Source organism: Peromyscus californicus, unplaced genomic scaffold (assembly GCF_007827085.1).
Source record: "Peromyscus californicus insignis strain IS unplaced genomic scaffold, ASM782708v3 Scaffold_2__1_contigs__length_46816999, whole genome shotgun sequence".
In the NCBI taxonomy this organism is placed as follows: Eukaryota; Metazoa; Chordata; class Mammalia; order Rodentia; family Cricetidae; genus Peromyscus; species Peromyscus californicus.
In genome coordinates, this window is record NW_026294540.1 from 41,162,063 (window position 1) to 41,185,535 (window position 23,473).

The following is a 23,473-nucleotide window of genomic DNA, read 5'->3' on the forward strand; positions in this document are numbered from 1 at the left end:
CCGACAGCCCTCCACCTTGGAGCCAAGCATTCAAACAGATGACCACATGTGCTTATTCTCATTCAAACCCCCACAAGTGGCCAAGATGCAGCTTTGCTCATTCCAATCTGAAATCAGCCACACTTCCCATCTCACCAGCCTTCCACTGTGGATTATGGCCAGTTTGTCCAACCTGGCCTGACCCTAGAGTATCCCACAGGTGCCTGGCATTGCTTGGGGGTCACAAGGGAGACCCAAATTTTCCAGTTCCCTGTATTCATTTTGGTGGGGTGCGTGGGAATGGCAGGAAGACCACAAGTCTGCTCTTGTAAACAGTACCTGACTAGCCACCCCTATGTTCATGGCGCTTCCTGGCCCCATGATGAAGCCCCCAAGATTCCATGCAGGCCAGCCCTGCTTCCCAAATCACAAAGAGAAACCTAATGATTAATGCCCAACTTGTCACTCCGTCTTAAACTCTTAGTTTCTCCAGGGAGTAGCGTGTCCCCGACATTTTAGTAGCTACTGTTCATTGTTCTCTTCTCCACCCTGTGTGGTAAACATGGGTGATACCAACACCTGCGTTTATAAAAGGGCCGGGTGGTAACTCAGCCCCTGGCAGGTTCAAGAAATGAGAGCGGTACCAGCTGTGGGCAGCTGTGCTCTGTCCCATGGCTGATTCACTGCGGGCAGAGGAGACTTGGGACTCCAACCCCTCATCACCTTTTCTGAACCAAGGAGCCTTGATGATCCCAGCTCACCTGTGTGGGAGACTCATATCGGGTCAAGTAGGAACCCAAGTATCAGATGGAACCCTCCCGATGGTTGAAGGTCGTTCTCAGAGCAACTGCTGCATTAGTGAGTGGTACCAGTGGACAACTGTGGTCTTCTGACTCTCTGAGCTCTCATGCGTGCTGATCAGGTCCAGAGCCTGTCCACTCTGGGGTCTGCATCAACTGTGCACGTGTCCACATGCCTGTTTAGACTATATTTCTAGCCTGGTGGGCGAGCTTAACTCAGCGAAACGAGGGGGCTCCCTCTGAGCAGGGGCTGCCAGGCTATAGTGGTCATTTCCAATCCTCCCCACTGCAGCCATATATCTGCCCAGGTCTGTGGAGTTGGCAGACGGCAGATGCAGCTGAAGGACAGGACAGCTCCCTGGGCTATGGGGTCATAGACTCTTCAAATCCTAGAATACTGAGCCAAAGGGGACAGATAGGACTCTCTGCAAGTGTTTTCATAACCAAAGAGGGCGAGGGGAAGTTTGCTCCACAGGATGTCCCCCCACCCCCCACCCCCACCCCCCAATGGAAAGGGTTTTTTGAAAATTGCTGATGCCTCTGCAAGCCTTTAAAGGCTATGAGCATAGTACCCAATGTCATCCACTAGATGGCACTGGGAAGCTGCAGGAATTAGGGCCCACATTGCATTTAGCCCAATTCAAGCTGGCCAGAAGTGGTAGCCTTTTGTGTGTGTGTGTGTGTTGGGGGGGGGGGGGGGTGCCTCCCAGGTGCTGGGATTAAAGGCATACACCATCACACCTGGCTCACAGCTTCCTTCTTAATGAACTTCAGGACCAAAACATGCCTGTGCCTATTTTTCAGTTCCAAGATGCATGGGGTATTCTCTGGGTGACTTTCATGAGATGGGACTAGACTGATTCTTGCTCCCCTGTAAGCTGCATCTAACAGTAACTGCACAACATAGAGGTGTCCTGTATTCCCCAACACTACCCACCATTGTTTTCACACTGCCCGAGCTCAGGGGTCTGCTGCTCAATGAAGGGACACTAGCCCACTCGAGCATGGCTTTGGCAGGCCTTGACCTTCTCCCCCATCCCCTCTGCCTTGCTAAAAACCATTAGATCACATTCCTGAAGCTAGCCATCAAGGTCTGTTCCCTTATTTGGCCAATCCCTCCTCCTGAGGCTGACGACCAAGGTCCAGCTATCAAAGTATTGAAATCCATCAATCAAAAGGCCCCTCTGGCTCACCTATTTAACATGTCCAATTAAAATGACACACCTCATCTTAACATATGGGTTTCCCATTTTACCTTTACAAACTGGCATTTGCCTATGGGCCACGGCTGTCTCCCCTCTATCCAGAGGCAGTCCTCTGTCCCTCAGGGACAAATACTCCTTCCCCCTCTCCCTCTGGGACAAATAAATTTCCTTTGTGCTGGGGACTTGGTCTTAGGGGTCCTGAGCTGATACTTCTACTTTCAGTCCAGGTGCATCAGATGTGTGATACACATCCTTATAGATTCCTGACACTTAGTTCTGGTGCTTGGTGCCAGACTTACACCCCTGGGTGTCTGCCACCACCACTATCAATTGGGAAAACACAAAGGTTAAAGCTTAGCTTCCGCCTCATTCCAGCCTATGAATCACTGTTCTACATGGAGGGCCTGAAAGCCCGACTGGCTGAACTTGCCCCCTGTGCGACAAATAAATGAATGAGTGGTAAGTGTGCCTGTCCCTAGAGCACGGGGGAGTGAGATAGCAATCATCCTCAGATGAGTTACAGTCTTATCCCCAGCCTGTGCTCGGCACAAAACCTGTTTCCTCCAAGATGGTGTGTGTGTGTGTGTGTGTGGCAGCCAGGGCTAGCCTCTGGTGTCTGTAGACTGAGGGGTTTTTGCTGAGACTTAAGATGGCTGGCTGGTGATGGCTGCTGGAGCCCTACATCCAGGTGAGTCTGGAGGGGTGAAGCAGAGGGACAGCAAAGTCTAGAGGGACCGGCCCAAAGCCTTCCCCAAATGGCTTCTAGAAAAATCGAGGCCATAGTAGTAAAGGCGCCAGCTGTGGGCGATGCAGCAGAAAGACCCTGAAGCGGCCAAGCTAGCCCTTGACTCTTCAGACAGCGACACACTCTGGAGCCAAGAGCTGCCAGCACACCTGAGACCACACAGTGTGTGTGGAAGCCAGACAGGATTTATTAGCATCTGCAGAAGCATGAGATAATGTACCACAAAACAGCTTTGATTTTATGACACAGATTTATGGGAGGGGGGGTTGCCAGTGTACAATGTATTCAGCAACAAGGGGAAACATAAGTTTCACATTTTTAAGAAAAGGTGATGGATGACACCTGCACTTGGCCTTAAAATAAAATATAATTAAACCACGGGAATCCAGCAGAGACCAGCTTGATTTACAGTTAGCATCAGTCTTAACCTAATGTCACCATTATAAGAAACTGCAAGACTATTAGAAAAATAGAGCCTCAAACAAGCAAAAATATATATACAATTTACATAATGAAAAAACCACACATAACTCTTTTAATAATGGCTCCATGTTCAGTAGAAGGAAAAAAAAATTGTCCCGGAGAAACCACGACTATTCAGGTTTGATAATAAACCAATCCTCATCAGTATCCTTAACCCATTGAGGCTGCAAGGCACAAACAAAGCAGGAAATATCTTAAATACATATATATATTATAATTTCTCAAATGGGAAAATAAGTCCCAAACTCAAAAAGCTTGGCAAGGAACACAAAGGTAACCCTTGTCAATAAATTAGTCCACATGTGTCTTCCTAAACCTTGCTTCCTGGCCCTGCTGGGCATTCCAGCGCCCTGAGAATATGTCTGGATGTGATCTTTCCTCTCCCCCGGGCTCTTCCATCAGCCATTCAGTACATGTAACAGAATGGTCCAGGAGGGCTCCTTGGTCACTATGTCCCAAGACCCTTGGCCACACCACATTCCCAGCTCAATGGAGCAGTGGGTACAAAAAGACCGGATTAGAGGAAGGGAGGTGAACCCCAACTGGTAATTTTTTTTGCCTTAAAAAAAAATCCATCACGACCAAATTGGCCTCAGGAGTGTAGCGAGTTGCACCCACACCACTGTGTCAATAAAGCATTTCATGACCCCAAACTAGCCTAACAAAATGGAGGCGTGCTCTCCTCCAAGGAGCCTTACGTACAATCTTCTCATTATGATAGCAAACATAAGGTCTGAGTTACATAAAAATAACTGTACATAACATACATTCAGTTCTGAACTTGAATTCTGTAACAGTTCCATGCATCATGTATCCTCTGTCCAGCGATTCCCTTCGCGAGGAGCTCAACCGGACGTGGACTCAAAGTTCCTTTTCCCACCACCCACCAACACCCCAAGGGATGGGCACCCTGGCACTTAGATTCCCCCCCCCCCCCAAGATTCCTTAGTGCTTGGGTGCCAACAGTGAGCTCTTATTAGAAAGATGTAAGTATCTGTGGAGACATGGGACATTCAAGTCAGAAAGGATGGGCCCTGGTGAGAGCCAGGCATGTTTGCATTGTAGGTAGGTACACAGGCCAGCAGTGCCTGCCCATGCTTATCCCAGGAATCCGGTTTCTCACGCTGCTGTTTCCAAGCGTCATCCAGTGTTCGATGAGTTCCTCGCTAGAGGGGATGTAAACACTAGCCAATTCAGAATGTCTGCCTGGGGTCAGGGGGCAAGGCACCAACATGCCCACAGATTTTTCTCAGCCCTATGCATGAAAAGCAGCAGGCAACAGACAGGGTGGAATGGTGTGCACACACCGGTTGAGCCGAGAATGTGCAGGTCACTAAGGGCAGGTGGATGGCACATGGTGTCCAAACCACCTCATCAGCACAGGGGACAGGACGGCTGTCAGATGGAGATGTGAGATGATGGGGCCCCTGCCACTATAAAACCAAACTGTGAGCAACCAGAACAGCACAAACCCAGCAATCTCCCAGAGAACTGCCCGGGACAGGAGGACTCCACTTGGTCCTTGTCTGCAAAGTAAATCCACCACTGCCTGGCTGTACAGTGTGGGCAGGGATGGGGTATGAGAATGGGTGTGTACACATGCTTCCACACATATACATGGGGGCCCAGTGTCTCTATAAACAGCATCCCCCTCCCCCACCAGGGCCACCTTCTGGAAGGCAGAGACATCTTGTACCCCACTCCTAAACAGAGTTCCCCGGGTACTGGCTTCTTCATGGACTTCAACGCAGACACAGGAAGGGCACAAACTCATGGGAAAACGGGTCTTTCCAATGTGAATACTCTAGTCGGACATAAACGAGGCCTGGAATGTGTCTTTAGAATGTCCAAGTCCCAACTGGGTAGGAAATACTGGCCAAGCTGGGCGACAGAATGAGACCCTTCTGTGGGTAGGAGGCTAAGAGATGGCACACTGTCGGGTTTTGATTTTTGCTAGTGTGTGTTGTTTTGGTTTTTGTCTTGTGTATTTCAGGAGAAAGAACTGCGATGGGACAAAAATCGTATCAGAGGCTCACTCCAGGAGTGAGCCTCTCTGTGTCACTGTCCCCCACCCCCACCCCAAAGCTCCCCTGGCAACTGTCCACTCTTAGTAAAAGCACAGTGGCCAGTCAACTTATCATGCAGGTCACCCTTGAGCTTCCGTTCCTGACTCGGAAGTGGGGACAGGGTGCCTGCCCCCTACAACCGGGGCCTGTGTGGGCTCCTGTGTCTGCCACCGTCAGGAGTCCTCAGGAGAGATGGCGGCGGGTCAAACCCCTGAATACACCTTCCCGCCTGGCGGGCTGCGGGCCGCTGGCTCAACTGTCAGCTGTAAACATGGTGAGGCTGCCTGGGACAGGGGGGTTCCACGCAGAAAGCAGTAACAGCGAAGGAGTGGTGGCTCCGACCTAGAATCCAGTACTCAGGAGGCTGAGGCAGAGGCTAGCCTGGGCTACAACGCCAAAGTCCAGGTGAGCTACAGAGCGAAACCTTATCCCGAAAAAGAAACCAAAGAAAGAAAATAAAGTTAACAGTATTCTCCCAGTACCCCACTGGGTACTCCCTTCACTTTTGTGTACGTAGAAAAATAACAAGGGGAAAAAAGAAATCAGACAAATATTTAACAGGCCCTCAGAAGACAACAGATAATCAAGACCTGAACAAAATAAGTTAATAGTTATCAAAATATTTTACAGCACCAATCTACATAAATTTAAATACCTTTCTTTGGAAACTCAACCTTTAGGGTCTTACAATACTCCCTTTGGAATATTCTCGGACAGCCTGTGAGGCAAAACACTGGGAAGGTGGTCAGGGCCTGGCACAGAGGCCTGGACTGGCCGCCCAGATGCCCTCCGCTAGCTGACCTCGCCTTCAGGCTGTTTCACTGATTGCCTAATTTTCTGTAGTTCTGGGGATGGAGCCTGACGCCCTGCACATGCTAGTCAAGCCCCCTTGCTACATGCTATCTTGTATTTCCAAGAACCTTCGAGAACAGCGGGGTGGACAGCGCCATCGGTTTACCCAGCCTGTTTCCACCAGACGTGTGTCAAGGGCCAGACAGGAAAGAAAGCTAGGTCAAAACATCATCATCTACACTGGTCTAAGACACTGGCCTTCCCCACCCCAACATCGGGGAGGGGGCTGGCTCTGAATGGTTCTAGAATGAGAATTCACCCGCCATCTCATCATCCTTGGTTGGTCTACCCAGAGTAAGGGAAAGAGTGCAGGCCCTAATGGCCCACGCAGAGAGCCGAGGGGCACGGGGGAGGGGAAATGCAGGCATACGCAGGGAGCCTATGGAAATCTCACCAGCAGCAGGCAAAGCCACCACAGCACGCGAAAGACAGAAACTACAAGAGGACAGCAGGAGGACCCCAAGCCACGTCATGTGCAGACCTCACACCGTGAGCCACAAGCTGATGGCACTCGGCAATTATTTGGCTATTTTCCAAGGTAACATTAAGCCCCAACTTAATCTGGTGGAGTGATTCATAGCAAGCAACAGGAGGACTCCACAGCACTCCTCAGATGTAAGAGGCCACACGGATCACATCAGAGGCCAGAAAAGCGCCACAGCCCCCCACTGAGAGCCAACACCTGTCTGAAGAACCTTAGAAGACCCAAGAGCCTGACTCAATCCTAATAATACGACCTCATGTTCCGTGACTCAGGACAGTGAGGGCAGATGCCAAGAGCAGCAGAAGCCGATGCAGGCCTGCCTGGGATCGGACTAGAGACTGTCCCCTGGTCCGTGTGAGCAGAGCTGGCCTTCCCACCTTGACACCACTGATCCCTCGAGGGACCTCCCATCTTCTATGCTCCAGATGAATGGGCCATGCCATGCTGGGGTCGGTCACAGTTTTGTCACAGAGGCTGGGAGAGGGTGTGTGGACCCCAGGCCGGAAGTAGTAAGCTGAGATCAGTTCCTCCTCTTTGGGTACTCTGCGGTTGATCGGCAGCTGGGCAGCACTGCCGGGGACATGCGGTCTCAGAGGGCTAGTCTTGCATCTTGTGGTCGGGAGGCCGTCCTGACTGGGCTGACAGAGAGATGCTGGCTAAGGATCTGGAGTGTGTACATCAGCAATACCAGGGTGGTACCGGGAAGGGAGGCCTGCTTCCCAAGTAAGAGAAGAAGGGGGCCTTCCTTCTTTCTGCTGGGGCTGCAGCAGCAAAGGGCCCAGCTGGCAGAGAGAAATAAGACCAAGAAGCTGTCCAGAAGTGACCAGGACCTCATGAGCTGGCTGCAGGGCTGTCTGTCCAGGCTACAGCAGCTGCGGCTGAGGCTGCAGTCCAGCTCACAGCACCTTTGGTGACATCGGGGATGTGAGCGGATCCTGTGGCGTGGGTGGAGAGAGTGTGAAGGTCCCGGGCCTTTATGGGCACCCCTCAACCGCTGCCACCTTGGTGCGCGAGGCTTCACGTCATTTGCACTGGTCCAAGTTGCCGTCAGGAGTCCTTGCCTGGCCAGCAGCCAGGGACGCCTCCTCACTGTGCCACAGCCCATAACCGAAGTAGATGGTGAAGCCTACAGGGAGAGAGGGGACAGAGGTGTGAAGAAAGCGGGCGGAGCTGCCAGACTCGGACTGGCTTAGGAGTCACAGAGGGCTGCCCAGGTAGACTCCAACCCCAGGAGAGGAAACACAGGGCCCTAGAGAGAAGGTCAGCCAAAGTCACTGTCCTGCCTCCACTATGACAAAGCCATGTGGGTGGTCCCACGCTGGCCTCCCTGAGCAGCAAGGTGTTAGGCTGTCGTCTGCCACTAGGTGGCCTCAGAGTACCAGACAGACACTGTTCCTTCTTCTAGCGGGTACTCTGCCTAGATTGGCCCGCTGGCTCTAGTTTTTCTACATAAGTAGCCTTTAGACGGATGATGACGGTCAACACCAGGAAATGTGGTGAGCACAGGAGGCATAGCCCTGACCCGGCCTCCAGGACTCCCCACATCTGCACACCCACGAGGGACTGGGACCACATGGCTCAGGGCCACCTGTGCAATCTACATAGGAATGCAGTCCCGAAGAGCTCAGCTGCCTGGAGTCCAGGGATGACCTCACACTCTACAACACAGTCACCTCTGTAGGGATGTCGGGAATAGTCATCCCCCACACCTCCGCCACCAAGAAACAGGTCAGAGTGGGCTGTGGGCAGCTCTAGATTGTAAAGCAAATGAGGACCTTTGCCTGGAATGTACGAAGAAAAGGTGTAAGGTGCTACTTATGAGCTTCTACTCAGGGTGCCAGGGTTGGAAGGCTCGGTAAGGGTGTATGGCCCCAAGATACACATCGAGGCTAGTCCCCCAGGCCATCAGCACCACAACCGGGCACTGAATGAAAAGGACTAAAACCAGCTCCAAGGTTAGATGCCTGAGGTGGGGGAATGGAGGTGAGGGTACATACCATCAGCCCTAGTGAAGGCTGGCCAGCACCCAAGCAGGCAAACCCAGACTAAACTGTACCCAGGCCCCAAGTTGCGACAAACCCTGGTGGCCTTCTGTCAAGAACAAGAGATCTACCATCCTATCAAGAGCCTCCCGCTTGGCATCACGCCCCACCACATGCTGCCCTGCGAGCAGAGGTACTCGGTGTGAGGTACTCATGCAGAAGTACTGTAGGAGCCGAGAGCCCATACAGGCCAGGTGCTGGCCAAGCAGGTACAACCTAGACTTTCTTTTTTTTTTTTTTTTTTTTTTTTTTTTTTTTTGGTTTTTCGAGACGGGGTTTCTCTGTGTAGCTTTGTGCCTTTTTCCTGGAACTCACTTGGTAGCCCAGGCTGGCCTCGAACTCACAGAGATCCGCCTGGCTCTGCCGCCCGAGTGCTGGGATTAAAGGCGTGCGCCACCACCGCCCGGCCCACAACCTAGACTTTCTGTCTGGAGTAACTAGTGCTTTATTAAGAACTCGCCCGCAGACCTCACACTTTAAACTTCAAGATCAAGCCTGATGAGATAACCATCTTGGGCAACAGCCTATTGAAAATATCTAAGGAGGTCCCACAACATACCAGGAGTTCAACATTGTTTTCGAGCAAGCCACTGACCACTCACGTTTCTTCACGCTGTCTAAGGTAAAAGGAGGCAGGTTCTGCAACATTAACTATCCAGCTAAGAAGCAGGAGGGAAAATAGCAGCCATACATGGCAGACGCCAAGAGAAGCTGGGCCACCAAATGTGTGCCACTCAGCAAAACCCGTGACCTCACGTACCTATCAGCATCCACACCGCAAATCGGACCCATGTGCCCTGATCCAGCTGCATCATGAGATAGACGTTCACAAAGATGCTCAAGACGGGAAGTATGGGGACAAAGGGTACCTGCGGAGACATGAGGCAGTATCAGATCTGAAGAGGCGGCAAACTCAACAGCCCGCTCCAAACAGAACTGCCCACACATCCCTCGTCAGAGACTAGAGGAGGAATGCCCATATTATCCCCAAGGTTAAACTGTGTTATTATTATTTGAAAACTGCAGATGCCTTGGTCACCTCCAATGCCAAGCAATGCATGACATCAGAACATTTAATAAGAGGCCCTTGGAGACAAGGTGTGCCCCACTGAGGACCAGGGAGACAGAGGGGCTCCTGTTTCTAGAGACAGGCCCTGACTTAGCAAGACACTCTGTGCTCCGAGGGTCCCTGAACTTAGCTGGCAAAAGCTACCCCCCTAAATTCCCAGGCCTGGTCGAGCCACAAAGGCTCAGCTTCCCTGCAGAAAAACAGTGTCTGTGACCCATCAGTGTATTTCCTACAGGCCTGCCAAGCTGCTTACCTTAAACGAGAGCTTGGTCTTGCTCTCAGGCTGCCTCCAGATGATGCCTGTCACCAGCATGCAGAGAAGGACTGACCCTGTCATGAGAAAGACTGCCCACAGCGTCCCTTCGGCCAGAGCCTCTCTTGCAAGCACAGCCACAATGCACACGATGATTATAAGAACAGCTAAGAGAGAGAAAAAGAAGAGCGGGGAGAACCCCCATATGTATCATGTATCTCCCCAAACCTTCCAGAAGGAGACTGTGTCTGTGTCATGAATTAAAGGAGGATGAAAAGCTGGTGTCACTCACCTCTTCCACCTGCTCCCCCATCCCAACCCTACTCTCATCCCTGTGGACCAGAAGCCACACAACACCAAGGCGCCAGACTTCCAACCCCTTCCCAGGAAAAGGGGAGCTCTTACCTAGGAGGCTGGCTGACACATTCACAATCAGCCCTGAGAATTTGGATGGCTCCATATTCTTGGGTGAGAGTACGGTTTTCAGAGAAAACTTCTCGGCTACCGGTAAAAAGCCTGTCTGGGAATCACTGGCACTGACCAGCTCGTTCTGGTCTACGTGATCTAACTCATCGGTGGTTCTGGCCATCTGGTATACCAGGTTAGGTTGTTCTGGCTGGTACCTGTAAAGATATGCCCACAGCATGAGTGCTGTTATCCACTTTTGTTTCCACACCCAGCCCCGTATGGACGCTCACCACTTCCTCAAGCACCCGCACACATGTAGTGAACACACGTCCATGCAGGCAAAATACTCATACACGTAAAACAATAAAACTAAATCTAGATAAAATTGCAGGTGAATCTCTGTGAGTTCAAGGCCAGCCGGGTCTACAGAACGAGGATTACACAGAGAAACCCTGTCTTGAAAAACCAAAAGAAAAAGAAAAAAAGAAAAGACACACATGTCCAGCGTGGTGGCATACGCATTTAATCCCAGCACTCAGGAAGCAGAGGCAGGCGGGTTTCTGTGAGTTCAAGGCCAGCCTGGTTTACAAGTGAGTTCCAGGACAGCCAGGATTACACAGAGAAACCCTGCCCACTTCCTAAAAACAAAAGGACACACATACCAGTTTAACTTCTCAATGATCCTTCAAAGATAAGGTGCCTGGGGCATGGGACATAGGTGGGTAGAACGGTGTAGTCTCTAGCAATACAAGAACAAAGGACAGGTCAAGTCCTTCCTACTTTGGGCCAACACTCAACCTTGGTGTCCTCACTTTGGAAGGAACAATGGGGGACCACTGGGAAGTGGTCCAGTTCTCTAGATCAAGGAAGTAGCTGTGGCCCTTGGCTGTGACAAGGCTCAGGCACTTCTCACCAAACCATTGTTGTCCAGAGCTCAAAGTTGAGGACAAAGATAAGCAGTAACACTTCCACTTTCTGCAGGAAGCTGTAGAATCCTTGACTCCAGGCTGGCGGAAGGGTAAGCTCTGTCTGCATGACCTAACTGGATGAAGCTATTCTAAAACTTCAAGTGCCTTGGAGTAACTACAGAGCCAGGCAAAACCGTGGCTCTGAGAATTGAGCCCGTGGCGTGACTTCTAAGACATGAGCTGCCTGCAGATGACGCATGTGTTTACGTGAGGGCGGTTCCTTGCCTTTCCAACCAGACAAGTTCTCACCAGCTTTTGAAAGCAGAGTGCCTTTTGAATTGTTTTGCAGAGAACCAATTCCAAGCACAAGAAGAGTGTGCAGCAGGAGAGCTAGCTCTTCCTCCCACAGAATCACCTATGCACGGTCATCTGGTCAATTAAGAAAGAAGGCAGAGCTCAAAGAACGCGTTAGTGTTGAGCTTCTAGAATTGAACAGGGGTCCATGAACTTGTCTGAGCTGAGTCTTCAAAGTCACTAGTAGGGACCAGCCCAAGTTCTATGGAAATTGGGTTCTGGAAAAAATGAAGCTATTTGCCTTCTAAGAAGAAATACCTAAAAAGAAAGAAGCTCTGGCTGGGTAACAAACAATAGTCATTGTGAATACATGTTCTCGTGACAAATGCCACCTCTGACCATCCTTAGAGCTGATTTCTGTTCCTCCATGTCCAAGCAAAGATGGAGCCCAGGAGTGTGCTTTGGGAAGCTCTGGGTGGGTGAGACACCACGGCACCAAGGTTTTGTAGCTCTAAAGCCAACTTCATGCTCCTACCCTCAAAAGATAATCAGAATCAAGTGTCCCTGAAAGCTACACCACACCATGTGGTGGGATTCACTCCCAAGCTACAGAACAAGCAGGCTACAGAAGTATCATACCGACTTGCTTTCTTTTATCTATCTATCTATTTATTTATTTATTTATTCGAGACAGGTTTTCTCTGTGTAGCTTTGCGCCTTTCCTGGATCTCGCTCTGTAGACCAGGCTGGCCTCGAACTCACAGAGATCCGCCTGGCTCTGCCTCCCGAGTGCTGGGATTAAAGGCGTGCGCCACCACCGCCACCGGGCCCGACCTGCTTTCATAGGCCGTAGATTCTGCTGATGTAATCTGGGGCTAGCCCCCGGGATCACCTATCACAGCAATTGGGCCAAATGAAGTCCTTGCCCTAAGCCTTCTAAATTTCAGATCCCTGACTCAGACCACTGCTGGTGCTGAAGACTTGTCTTTAACCTTCTAACATTTAGCTAGAGAAATAGAGGACGTGATAGAAGGAACCAGCTCATGTGCAGGAGAGGGGGCGGGGCACACGGAAGAGACGGCAAGGGGCGGGGCAGGGCGGGGGCGGCGGGCACTGACCACATTCCACCAGCAGCCCCCAATTGAACTAATGCGGCCTGAAAGTTACACCTTGCAAACTTATAAGCCATTTGTCAGAACTGCTAATATAGCCACAATGGGGCTGTTTGACGCTCGTCATGGAACCCAGGAAAGCCATACATACCTTAACACCAACACACAGGCAGCCACCAAAGAGTAGGCCAGGAGAGTGCCAATGGACATGAGGTCTACCAGGTCCTTCAATTCAAAGAGGAAGGCCATCACAGCTGGGGAGAAGACAGACATAGGATTGTGAGTGGCCTCTGCCCTCTCCTATAGTTAGGACTACCACTCATCTGTAATCCGGGGTACTCCCAGCCCCACCCCTCACTCGGCCTGTCCATGAGAGAGACGTTGCTCAGGTGAAGACAGGCTCAAGGTTGAAAGGGTTCTCAAGAAATAGTAGAAGTAATTAACATTACAATTTGCATAGAGAGTACTTTCATTTATTTTATTATTATTACTTTTATAGTCTTCCAAGCCAACCCAGCTAAGATTATATAGCTAGTGAATGGAAGAGCCAGGATCTGCACTGGATTCACAGTGTCTGGCCTCCTAGTCTATCATCTAAAGATACCTGTATCATGAGATACCAGTGGTGGGAGGTCTGCTGCTCTGGGGAGACTCACCGGAGCTCCTCTGGACAGGTAAGTAGGGAAAACAGCTATCCTCACGTGTGAAAGGTTCAATGTTATTCCTAAGAGGTACTATCCTTGTCACCAAGCCAAGCTTGCCAACCTGACACCCAACTCTGGCCTTTAGAAGAACTGAGCATACATGCTTGGGAGGTCCGTGTCAGTGAGGGCACTGGCCTAGTATATGCAAGATCTAGGTTCAACCCCCCATAGTATGATAAACATGTGTTTATTGAAAAATTCCCTGTCTGTCTATGTCAGCATATAATGCCAGTTTCCCCGTTTAAAAAATAATTGGGCAGGATCTGCTTTGGGGTATCTTCAAATCCCATGCAAATCAATACAAATTAAAGCAGGATCATGAAACTATCCGTTCCCCACAGACATCTCTGAAGCCCCATCAGATCAATGCAAGCCAAATAAATTTAAATTGACAATAAATAATAAGATTAGAGAGCAGTGGAGGCCTTCAATATAATTGGAATGCCATCCGACTGCACATGCCACACTCGCCTCGGTTCCTACTCATAGAGAGCCCCAAACTGCTACGTGTGAGGTGGTTTTAGAACAGCAAATATTAATCCGACCAAAGAGGGAAAAAATGGACAAATAGTTGTTTTGGCAAGTGGTGTGTATTTTAAAGTCACCTGGAAGGTCACAGTTTGACCTCCTTCTGTGAGCACAGCAAGGAATAATAAATAAATAATGCTAATAAAACTAGTACATCATTTGTTCATTGAAGATGGTCAATTATCAGCTGGGTGGTGGTGGGGCACGCCTTTAATCCCAGGGCTCAGGGGACAGAGGCAGCCTGGTCTACAGAGTGAGTTCCAGGACAGCCAAGGCTACACAGCCCTCTCTCGAAAATTAAGTAGATAGATAGATAGATAGATAGATAGATAGATAGATAGATAGATAGATAGACAGACAGACAGTAGATAGAGGTGGTCAGTTGTCCTGCTAGTCGCCATTTGACAAGACACTGAGATACAAACTGTGTTGTACCATCTGTCCCGATTGATCAAAAAAGACCCGGGTGCTGATCAGATCCTGCACCTGCTTCTGACATGAACACAAACAGGAATCAAGAGCAGTTCTGCCTTCCTGGGTGTGACCTGGGGCCTCTCCAGGCCACCACTGCTCTAGCTAGTCAGTGGGCTCTAACCTCAGTCACGAAAGGCAGAAATAACAGACTGCAGGACACATGGGAGTGTGTACACAGGCTTCCTTCAGCCCCTCCCCGCCCAACACACACACACACACACACACACACACACACACACACACACACACACACACCATCATACGGCTCAAAGGTCCTTTAGTTTGCCAAGTTTATCTGTCACAACTGTCCTCTTGGGGATGGATATGACTGCAGAAGAAAACCTCCTCTGCTCTGGGTCTACCACTATTTGAGGGCAAAGAGCAAAACCCTACATATGCCCCCTGGGAAAGAGATGGTACATGTTTGAAAAAAAAAATGATTGTGAGGGACATTCATGCTCCAGGGAATCTATAAGCTAAGATGCATGGACACTAGACTTGCTGGTGCGTATCCAGGAGTCCTTTTGGCTTGGATTATGCAAGAGGCCAGCCTACCAAATTCTACACAAGGAAACACCCAATAGGCAGGGAAGGTAGATGGCTTTGAAGGGATGGTTGTGTGAGGGAGTTCTGCCTACAGAGATCACAGGAGGAGTTAAACTCTAAGAATATTTCCATCCCATCTTCTGTAAGCCTGCCTTCTTTGTCTTTTATCTAGGGCTGGAGAGACGGCTCAGCCGTTAAGAGCACTGGCTGCTCTTGCAGAGGACCCAAGTTCAGCTCCCAGCACCCACATGGTGGCTCACAACCGTCTGTTAACTCCAGTTCTGGGGAACCTGGTGCCCTCTTCTGGTCTCCACGGGCACCAGTCCCACACTGGGTGCACATACATACAGACAAAACACCCATACGCATAAAATAAATCTTAAAAAAAAAAATTTTAAATGTGGTTATCTTTTCGTGAACCCCGTTCTGAGTGCAAACAGCTGTAGTTTCAAAAGCTCTGATAAATGAGTTACAGCTTTTCACAGTTCACACAAACGAGTCCACTTCAAGACGCCTCCCTGGGAACGCTGATTTAGTTGTACAAACAGCAGCAGGAGAAATGAATTCCAATATTCACCAGCAATGGCGCCTGAGGTCACCGTAGCAATTACTGGTGTTTTGGTCCTCTCGTGGACTCTGGCCAAATATTTAAACAGTAGTCCGTCTTCAGCCATGGCGTAGATAACTCGGGGCATGGGAAACATGGAGCCTAGGAGACTGGATGAGAAAAAGGCAAAACATATGAGTAAAAACATGTCACCGGCAAACAAGGCCTTAAAAGACCTAGCATGACCGCCACCAAGGAAAGGTATCTGCCTTCACCAAGATCCACTCCTCCATAGTGTCCGGCCCCCAGGAATAGAGGACCCAGTGCCTCACAAAACTCATACTGAAGGTGTAAGACCAATGAAAAGAATAGAGGCATCTAACACAAAGGAGCAGGCAACCCAGGAGAAACACCCATGACAGAGCTCTTGCATTTACGTCTGCAAGTCATTAGCAAACAGTTTCTGTTTACACAAGCTGGTGGGGAAGCACTGCGTGTGTGTGTGTGCGTGCGTGTGTGTGTGCGAGCATGTGCACGAGTGTGTGTGTATGTGCTTATGTGTGTTGCGTGCATGTATACATGTGTATGTGCGTGCCTGTGTGTGTGCACATGCATGTGTGTTGGGGTTGAGGGTTTATGTGTTACATTAAAAGGCTCCTTTACTCAAAGGAGCATCTTCCTTACCGTCAAACTAAAGGCCAAAAATAGAGCAAAGAGGGAACCCGGTTCAGAGGTCAAAGTCAGGAGCAAGAAGCCATTTCCTTGCCAAGCATCGTGTGCAAAAGTTGGCCCCAGTTCTTCGCAAAAGTACAGTGTTACCTAGTGTCACTTTCTGTGGTCTTTTACCCACAGTATGAAGATATTAGATGGAAACTGCCAGAAATATGCAACTGATAGCTTTACCTTTTTCTAATGTCAGTATAATAATGTTTCTATGATACCCTTAGCTACTGGTATCAATCTCACTATGCCAAATGTATATAGGGTTTGGAACGATCTATTGTTTCAGGAATCCCCTGGAAGTCTCAGACTGTAGTTCCCCATGGATAAAGGGGAACATCTGTATTACTAACACAAATAACTTAGAGCAACAGAATGCATGAGCCATGTCATTGGCACTGGGGTGCTGGGGCTGATACACAGAAGCCACACCACTGGCGTTGGGGTGCTGGGGTTCGGAGCGCTCAGGAAGCTCTCCTCACCTGGCGGAAAGTGCACAGAGGGAGCCGACAGCCACCGCGTACTTGGCTCCTTCCCAGTCACTGTACTTGAAGGCACCGGGCAGTGGGCTGTCGGTGTCCAGGCAGGGGTAAGGCATCATGAGTGTGAGGGCTGCGGACACCCCGAAGTAGGCTATGAAGCAGATGAGGAGGGACGCCACGATGCCCACGGGGATGGCCTTCTGGGGGTTCTTGACTTCTTCACCTAGAAGCAGCAGGTGTCAGTCAGTGAGAGGAGAAGAGCAAGAGGCATCCCATCCGTCACATGATCACACTAAAGCACAGGCCCCCCCAGGGCTCAGCCTGCAGGAACTGAGGTCTTCTGTCCTTCCTGAGACAGAGCAGGGCCCTAGGTAACACCCACCACACAACCACAGCCCGGGAGGGTGTTCCCGACCTTTCTATCACAGTTCAGCTAAGGGAGAGGCTTGTTTCCTTTGGCTGAGAAAGGCTGAGAGGCTCAAGGGAGCCTGACCTATTCAGTCTGCCAGGACGCTGTGATTACAAGGGCCTGGATGTGCAGATACGAAATCAGGCTGCAGGCACTGTCATTGTCCCTCTCTAAAGACACCGCCCTGCTTATGTTCACGATGTAACTTCCTGTCAGGCCCTGCTCCTGGGGGATGGAGGAAGGCCACAGAGGGTGAGAGGAGACCAGCAGGAAACGGCAAAGCAACACAGTCACTCCTGTGGGACCAGAGCAGCCAGTGGAATGTGCCGACAGGAAAAGAATGACTGACTGACTGCCAGTGGCTGCGGGGGAGGGAGCAGGGCCTCTCGGGAGGGGTCCACACACCTGTGGTGGCGATGCAGTCAAAGCCCACGAAGGCATAGAAGCAGGTCGCTGCCCCTGACAGGACGCCGGAGAATCCAAAGGGCATGAACCCGCCCTCACCGTGTCTCAGGTTTGTGTCACTGGAAAAAAAAAGAAAGGAAAACGAGAACAGCGAAGCTTAGAACACCTGCTGGAGTTTCATTCTGGGGACAGCGCTGCTCTGAAGAAAACGCACAGGGCCTAAGTCTCTCAGGCCACAGTCCCCAGTCCTCCAGTGAGGGCACTCAGAGGGTAGCAGGCCTCTCGTGCCCAGGGCCCAGGGCCCCAGTGGCACACACTATTAACCCTTCCACCAGAAGCATTTTCTCAGACAGAGACCTTGATAGGGAGAGGCAGGATCTAACGGGACACAGGCAAATTTCAACACCGTGTCTGGTCTCTTCCCATCCTTCTCCCCAGGAAGCCATCAGCTGGGTACACTATCTCTGACCCAGGCCCTGTAGGCATCAGGAGCTTAAATCTAAAAACAGGTATTTCTAAAGAAGTTAAGGTTTACACACGTGAACTGGGGTTTTTTTTGTTTGTTTGTTTTGTTTTAGCTAACTGCAGCGCAGCATTCCTTAAGCACCCATGTATGGGGGGGGGGTGGCTGCAGGTAAAGTGTGGGTGTCGCCTCTGAAGGCTTGTTTTGCAGAAGAACCAGGCAGGCAGAAGCCCCTGAGAAGTGACAGCCTGGACTTACAAAGAAGTGCCAAGACCAATTAGTCAATGAGAGGGGAGAAGCCTGGACTCCCAGAAGAGAGCAAAGGGCTAGTCATGCAGACGGTGCAGATAAATAACCAAAAAGCAAGGGCTTTGGATGGCTTGCTGAAGAGCGGGCAAAGGCAAGCCCCCCGTGGGCTGCCCTGACTATCACGAGGGGCTCACACAGCCTTCCGAAACTGACAGAACCAGCAGAAAACCCACAGGCAAGGATAAACCGGTCCACAGAGGGCCTGCCACACCGCTCCTCAGACCCCACGGGACACCCGAAGTCAGGCCTCCAGGTTCCTGCTCTGACTTCCATCAAGGATGAACTGTGACCTGGAAGTGTAAAACCCTGAGTTGCTTTTAGTCCGTGTTTCATCACAGCCACAGAGAAGTAATCGGGAGATCTCCAGCGTGACTGCCGGAGGAGGTCCCCCAAGTGATGGGAGGGAGATGTGGGGCAGTCACTGAGGGACAAGCGACTTGACACGTGACCACACAGGGCTATCGTGAGAAATGTAGATCTGTGGCTGGAAAAGGGAAAATGCACGAATAAATTAAATACGGCCATTTACAGACTTTAATGAAACGGAAGAGCCAGCCAGGCTCCAAGCCTGCAAAGCTCTGCTCCTAAAGTGGCAGTCTCCTGCGGCGCAGCAGGCCCTCTGGTCTTCAGATGGACTGAAGGCCCCACCCAGGCAACAAATGTCACCTTGTCTGCGAGGTCAGTGCTGTCTAAACCATCGCCCTAAGGCGGCCAGTGCAAGAATGACTGGGAAACACAATTCCTGCCGCTGGCCCATTCGATCTGCACGGACAAACCTCAACCTCAACTGACCACCAGGAAACAAGAAAAGCCCTGGGTGTCTCATTCCCGCCTGCGAACAGCAGCCAACGAAATGCGATCTCCAGGGTTTCCAAAGTCTACCGTGGAACTCCAAAGCATGTTTTTGAGCTGGCTTCACTCCACCTTAAATTCATGTGGACCAATAAACCTGGTGCAAATATAACTAACTCCAGAATGTTTGGGAATGAGGCAGTAAAAGCCCTCATTTCTCCATGCTGGAATTTAGGAAAGGAAAAGATACTGTTATTGAACTGATAATTACAGGACAGTAGTACTAGGGAGTTTTGTGTATTTAATTCAACATTTTCTTGTTTCCATTGCCGTAGTAACACAGGCCAGACATCTGGTCTGTAGCCAGTGGCCAGCGTGGTAAGTGTGACTGCTCAGATCCCCAGCATAGGACAACACTTCTCAGCCTCCCCTGGAGCTGCTCACTGGATTCTGGTAGAGGGAATAAAGACGGGGAGAGAGGGGTGTGGATGGGCTGGGATGGGATGTGGAAGAGGTGTTCTATGTTCCAAGCCAATCTTCAGACACCCTGGGCATACCCTGTCTGTTCCTTATTCTATTTTCCCTTCTGGAAAAAATCTGAAGTATGTTCGCACACCCAGTCCAGCGCTAACCAGACACGAGGCCAACAAAAGTTGTCATCAGGCAGGACAGAACAGATGAAGACATCTGGGGTTCCAAGATGGCCAGCCACTACCATAAAAAGCCAGTGTGTCTCACAAAGGTCCCCTCACCATAGCAATTTAAGCGTTAGCCTTAATGAAAAAGGAACCACAGTTTCTACCTCTTCACAACTTCCACTGTGTGTCCCGAGACACCAAGGTTCACCTGAAAATTTGACCAAGAAGATTAAAATGACATTATAAGATTTGGCTTCGTTTCCTAAATAATTGGAACTTGTTGAGGACACTGTAGGAGAAGTGTGGTGGCGCACACCTTTAGTCCCAGCACTTGGGAGTCAAAAACAGTGGGTCTCTGTGAGCTGGCGGCCAGTCAGATCTACACAGTAAGTACATCCACTAATCAATTAATTTTTAAAAATAAAACTCTTAAACTACTTCACTGGAAAAAAAAACAAAGCAAAACAAAGCACTTTAACAAAATGAGTTAAAATCATGTACTATTTAAAAGGTATATGTTATCCCGTGAACTCCATCACCCGATACCTGTATGTGATCCGAACTGCCAAATATGGGGAACTGTCCCATGCCAAAGGGACACACAAAATCAACTCACTTGTTCCCACAGAGAGGGCTAGATCTATTCAAGAAGTCCTCCTCCGTGAGCTGCCAGTTTTTAATGGACCCTTTCACGAATCCCGACACCATGATGAAGCACAGGACCAGGACGTTAATGCAGGTGAATATTTTGTTGACCATGGCTGATTCTTTCACACCAAGAGTTAACAATCCTAAAAAAAAAAAGGCATGGACAGAAAATCATGTAGAAATGTTAGCCATATAGCATACACCAGCTTCGTTCATTCAGGGATGGGGCAAAAGATGGAGGGAGGAAGAAACCCATGGGCATGGGACCTCCGAAGACCTGTCTGTCACTCTAGGAGCAGAGATCTACGCAGCCAGACAGCGGGGGGCTCCCATTCTGAGGGATTTGAGGATGCCACTGTTCTGCACTAAAGACCTGCAGAAGTCTGGGCCGTGGCAGTCAGTCTTCCAGGAAGAGCAAGCCCTTGGTGGAGGACGGGCAGAGCCTTGACCCATGAACCAAGTAGGAGAAAGACGCTACAGGGAAGCTAAAGGGAATTTATCCTCTCTGAGGAAATGCTGCTTGGGTCAATTTCTTGGTAGAATGAGAGGTTTCTGGATGAGGAATGATGCAGGTTTACTTGGCGATATTGGTCATGGTGGTAGTGATAATTCTTTGTATTCTAGGAGCTGGTAGCTTATATGGCCCCTCCTCATATTTAATACACACAAAACAATGTTGAAGTTTGACCAGTTCTAGCTCATAAAATAGCAATAGAAACAAGACAGAATAATCAAGTAACAGAGTACAGGAACCCCAAAACTGCACTATCTCCAAGACATCCTCACAGCCTTGGGACTCCCACACAGTTTGGAATTTTAAGTCAGTCTCTCTCTCTCTCTCTCTCTCTCTCTCTCTCTCTCTCTCTCTCTCTCTCTCTCTGTCTCTGTCTCTCTCTCTGTCTCTCTCTCTTTCTCTCTCTCTCTGTCTCTCTCTCTCTCTCTCTCTCTCTCTCTCTCTCTCTCTCTGCCTCGCTGTCTCTCTCTCTGTCTCTCTCTCTGTCTCTCTCTCTCTCTCTCTGTCTCTCTCTCTCTCTCTCTCTCTCTCTCTCTGTCTCTCTCTCTCTCTCTCTGCCTCTCTGTCTCTCTCTCTGTCTCTCTCTCTGTCTCTCTCTCTCTCTCTCTCTCTCTCACACACACACACACACACACACACACACACACACACACACACACACACACACAGCGCAGGACGGGATCCCTTCCTTCCTTCCTTTCCCTGTTCAGGCATGAACAGTTTGGCTCAGTCTCACGCTCCCATCATGATATTCTGCCACACCACAGGCCTGAAGTCCCAGGGCAAAGCGACCACAAACGGAAGCCTCCAACACTGAGCCTCAATAAACCCTTTTCCTTGATACGGTGTGAATTCAGACATTTGCTACAGTGATAGAGAGTCAGGGAACACGTGGCTCACACACAGCAGACCCGAAAGGGGACCAGTGTCACCCAGGAACCAGCCAATATGATCCAAGATCACAGCTTTCCCACGGGCTACTTCTACTCAGCACCTCAGATGAATTCTGAAAAACTGATCATGTAACTAACCAGAGGGAAGACGCCACTATGCTCCAATGTATTGTTTCCTTTAGTATCCCTCCTCTCGTCTTTATGAAAGTGAAAATCTAACTGTGGTCACACAAACATATGTTCTGATACATGTTTCTGTCAGCTGGACCAAAAATACTGCCAAGGCTGGCCCGGGTGTGATGACTTCAATTACGCAGCGTGGAAGGAGAGTGATGTTGCTTTCAAGATTCAGCCAAGACTTTGCAACTTCTCATGTTTGAGGAGAACTGCCTGTGCGGAAGCTCCACGAGTGCGTGTCTAGTAAATGTTCTGTGGGGAAAGACGTTCATCGGGGCACCAGAGACACGGACCAGTGGCGCTAACAAGAAACTGCCATTGGCTGTGTCCTGCAGGGCTTGGACTTTTAAAATTCTGCAGCCACAACTTAGGTATTGAAAGGGTGTTCTTGTGGTTGTGGAGTGTAAGTAAAACCACCCAAGACGCCTTAGAAAGCCCAGGCATACATTCCTCTTCTAGAGGGAGCTCAGTGCCCCACATTTTCTTGGCAGACAAACTACTAGTTTCTTATCCAAATGGTCATCCACTGAGTCGAAAGAACAAAGAGGCTTCAGTGCTAACAAAACCTCACCTGAGACTCTCTCTTTTAACTAAATATCACAGACCTCAGCAGCTGTTACCCAGGCCAGCCCTGGGATGATCTGTAAGTAACCATTGGGACAGGGAGAAAACAAAGCTGTCTATATACATTACAAGAAACCAAAGAAATGGGGGAGAGTCACCAAAGAGACAAGGCAAGAGGGGCTGGGGGGCTTGCTTGGTGGTCAGTGCTGGCCAGGTATGATGAGGTTGTTGGTTCAATCCCCAGTATCACCAATAAAGGAATGGACAAATCAATAAATGTAAGAAACAATGTAACCTTACAACCCATTGCCCCAACACAACCTTCTTGTCAAAATGGGGCCTTACCTGTTAAGATGAGAATTATAATCACAGCTAATATGTCAGGGTTTTGGGCCAGCACCCCAGGGGCATTCAGGGCCATGTGATTCCGTGAGAACTCTCCAATGGGTTTGCCTATCAGCTCGTCAAAAGTCCCACTCCAGGCTCTCGCCACACTTGAAGTACCTGTCACAAAACACGCCACGGTGACAGAGAACAGTGGTTAACAGAGGGCCCCTCGTCAAGTTTGATGTTACAGCACCCATGCAGGGCCACAGAGAGCATGCTGCCACCTAGCGGTGGAAGCTGAGCCCCAGTATATGCTACAACGGGAGGGGTGTATATGAAGTCAAACGCTACCTGGGGCTGCTAGAGCTTAGAAAGAAGTACATTTTATCCTCAACCAAGATCTATACGGTGTGTTTCAGGGCTGTGTGTGCGCGCGTATGTGTATTACACTGATACACAAGAGTAAATCTTGATCATAAATTGAAACTTTGTATTTTTCAACTCTGTGTTAATATAGCAATGGCAATGTGCATTTGGTAGAAATTGCACTTTGAATTTTTTTAAAGGTTTATTTATTTATTATGTATACAGTATTCTGCCTGCATGTATGCCTGCATGCCAGAAAAAGGCACT

The 23,473-nt window shown here is 49.7% G+C and overlaps 1 protein-coding gene across 3 annotated transcripts in view; it reads right to left on the reverse strand.

Moving 5' to 3' along the window:
- Positions 1 to 2,896: 2,896 nt before the first annotated feature.
- Slc7a1 (solute carrier family 7 member 1) overlaps positions 2,897 to 23,473 on the reverse strand; it is a 75,549-nt gene continuing 54,972 nt past the window's right edge. For all 3 annotated transcript variants that reach the window (XM_052754553.1, XM_052754555.1, XM_052754554.1), the window contains exons 4-13: positions 22,859 to 23,017; positions 20,334 to 20,508; positions 17,516 to 17,634; positions 16,702 to 16,924; positions 15,530 to 15,669; positions 12,852 to 12,954; positions 10,384 to 10,601; positions 9,979 to 10,145; positions 9,417 to 9,525; positions 2,897 to 7,740 (exon numbers count right to left, since the gene is read on the reverse strand). In XM_052754553.1, the coding sequence (XP_052610513.1) occupies positions 7,637 to 7,740; positions 9,417 to 9,525; positions 9,979 to 10,145; positions 10,384 to 10,601; positions 12,852 to 12,954; positions 15,530 to 15,669; positions 16,702 to 16,924; positions 17,516 to 17,634; positions 20,334 to 20,508; positions 22,859 to 23,017 (1,517 nt within the window). In that variant the 3' untranslated portion in view covers positions 2,897 to 7,636. The remainder of the gene's footprint in view (positions 7,741 to 9,416; positions 9,526 to 9,978; positions 10,146 to 10,383; positions 10,602 to 12,851; positions 12,955 to 15,529; positions 15,670 to 16,701; positions 16,925 to 17,515; positions 17,635 to 20,333; positions 20,509 to 22,858; positions 23,018 to 23,473) is intronic.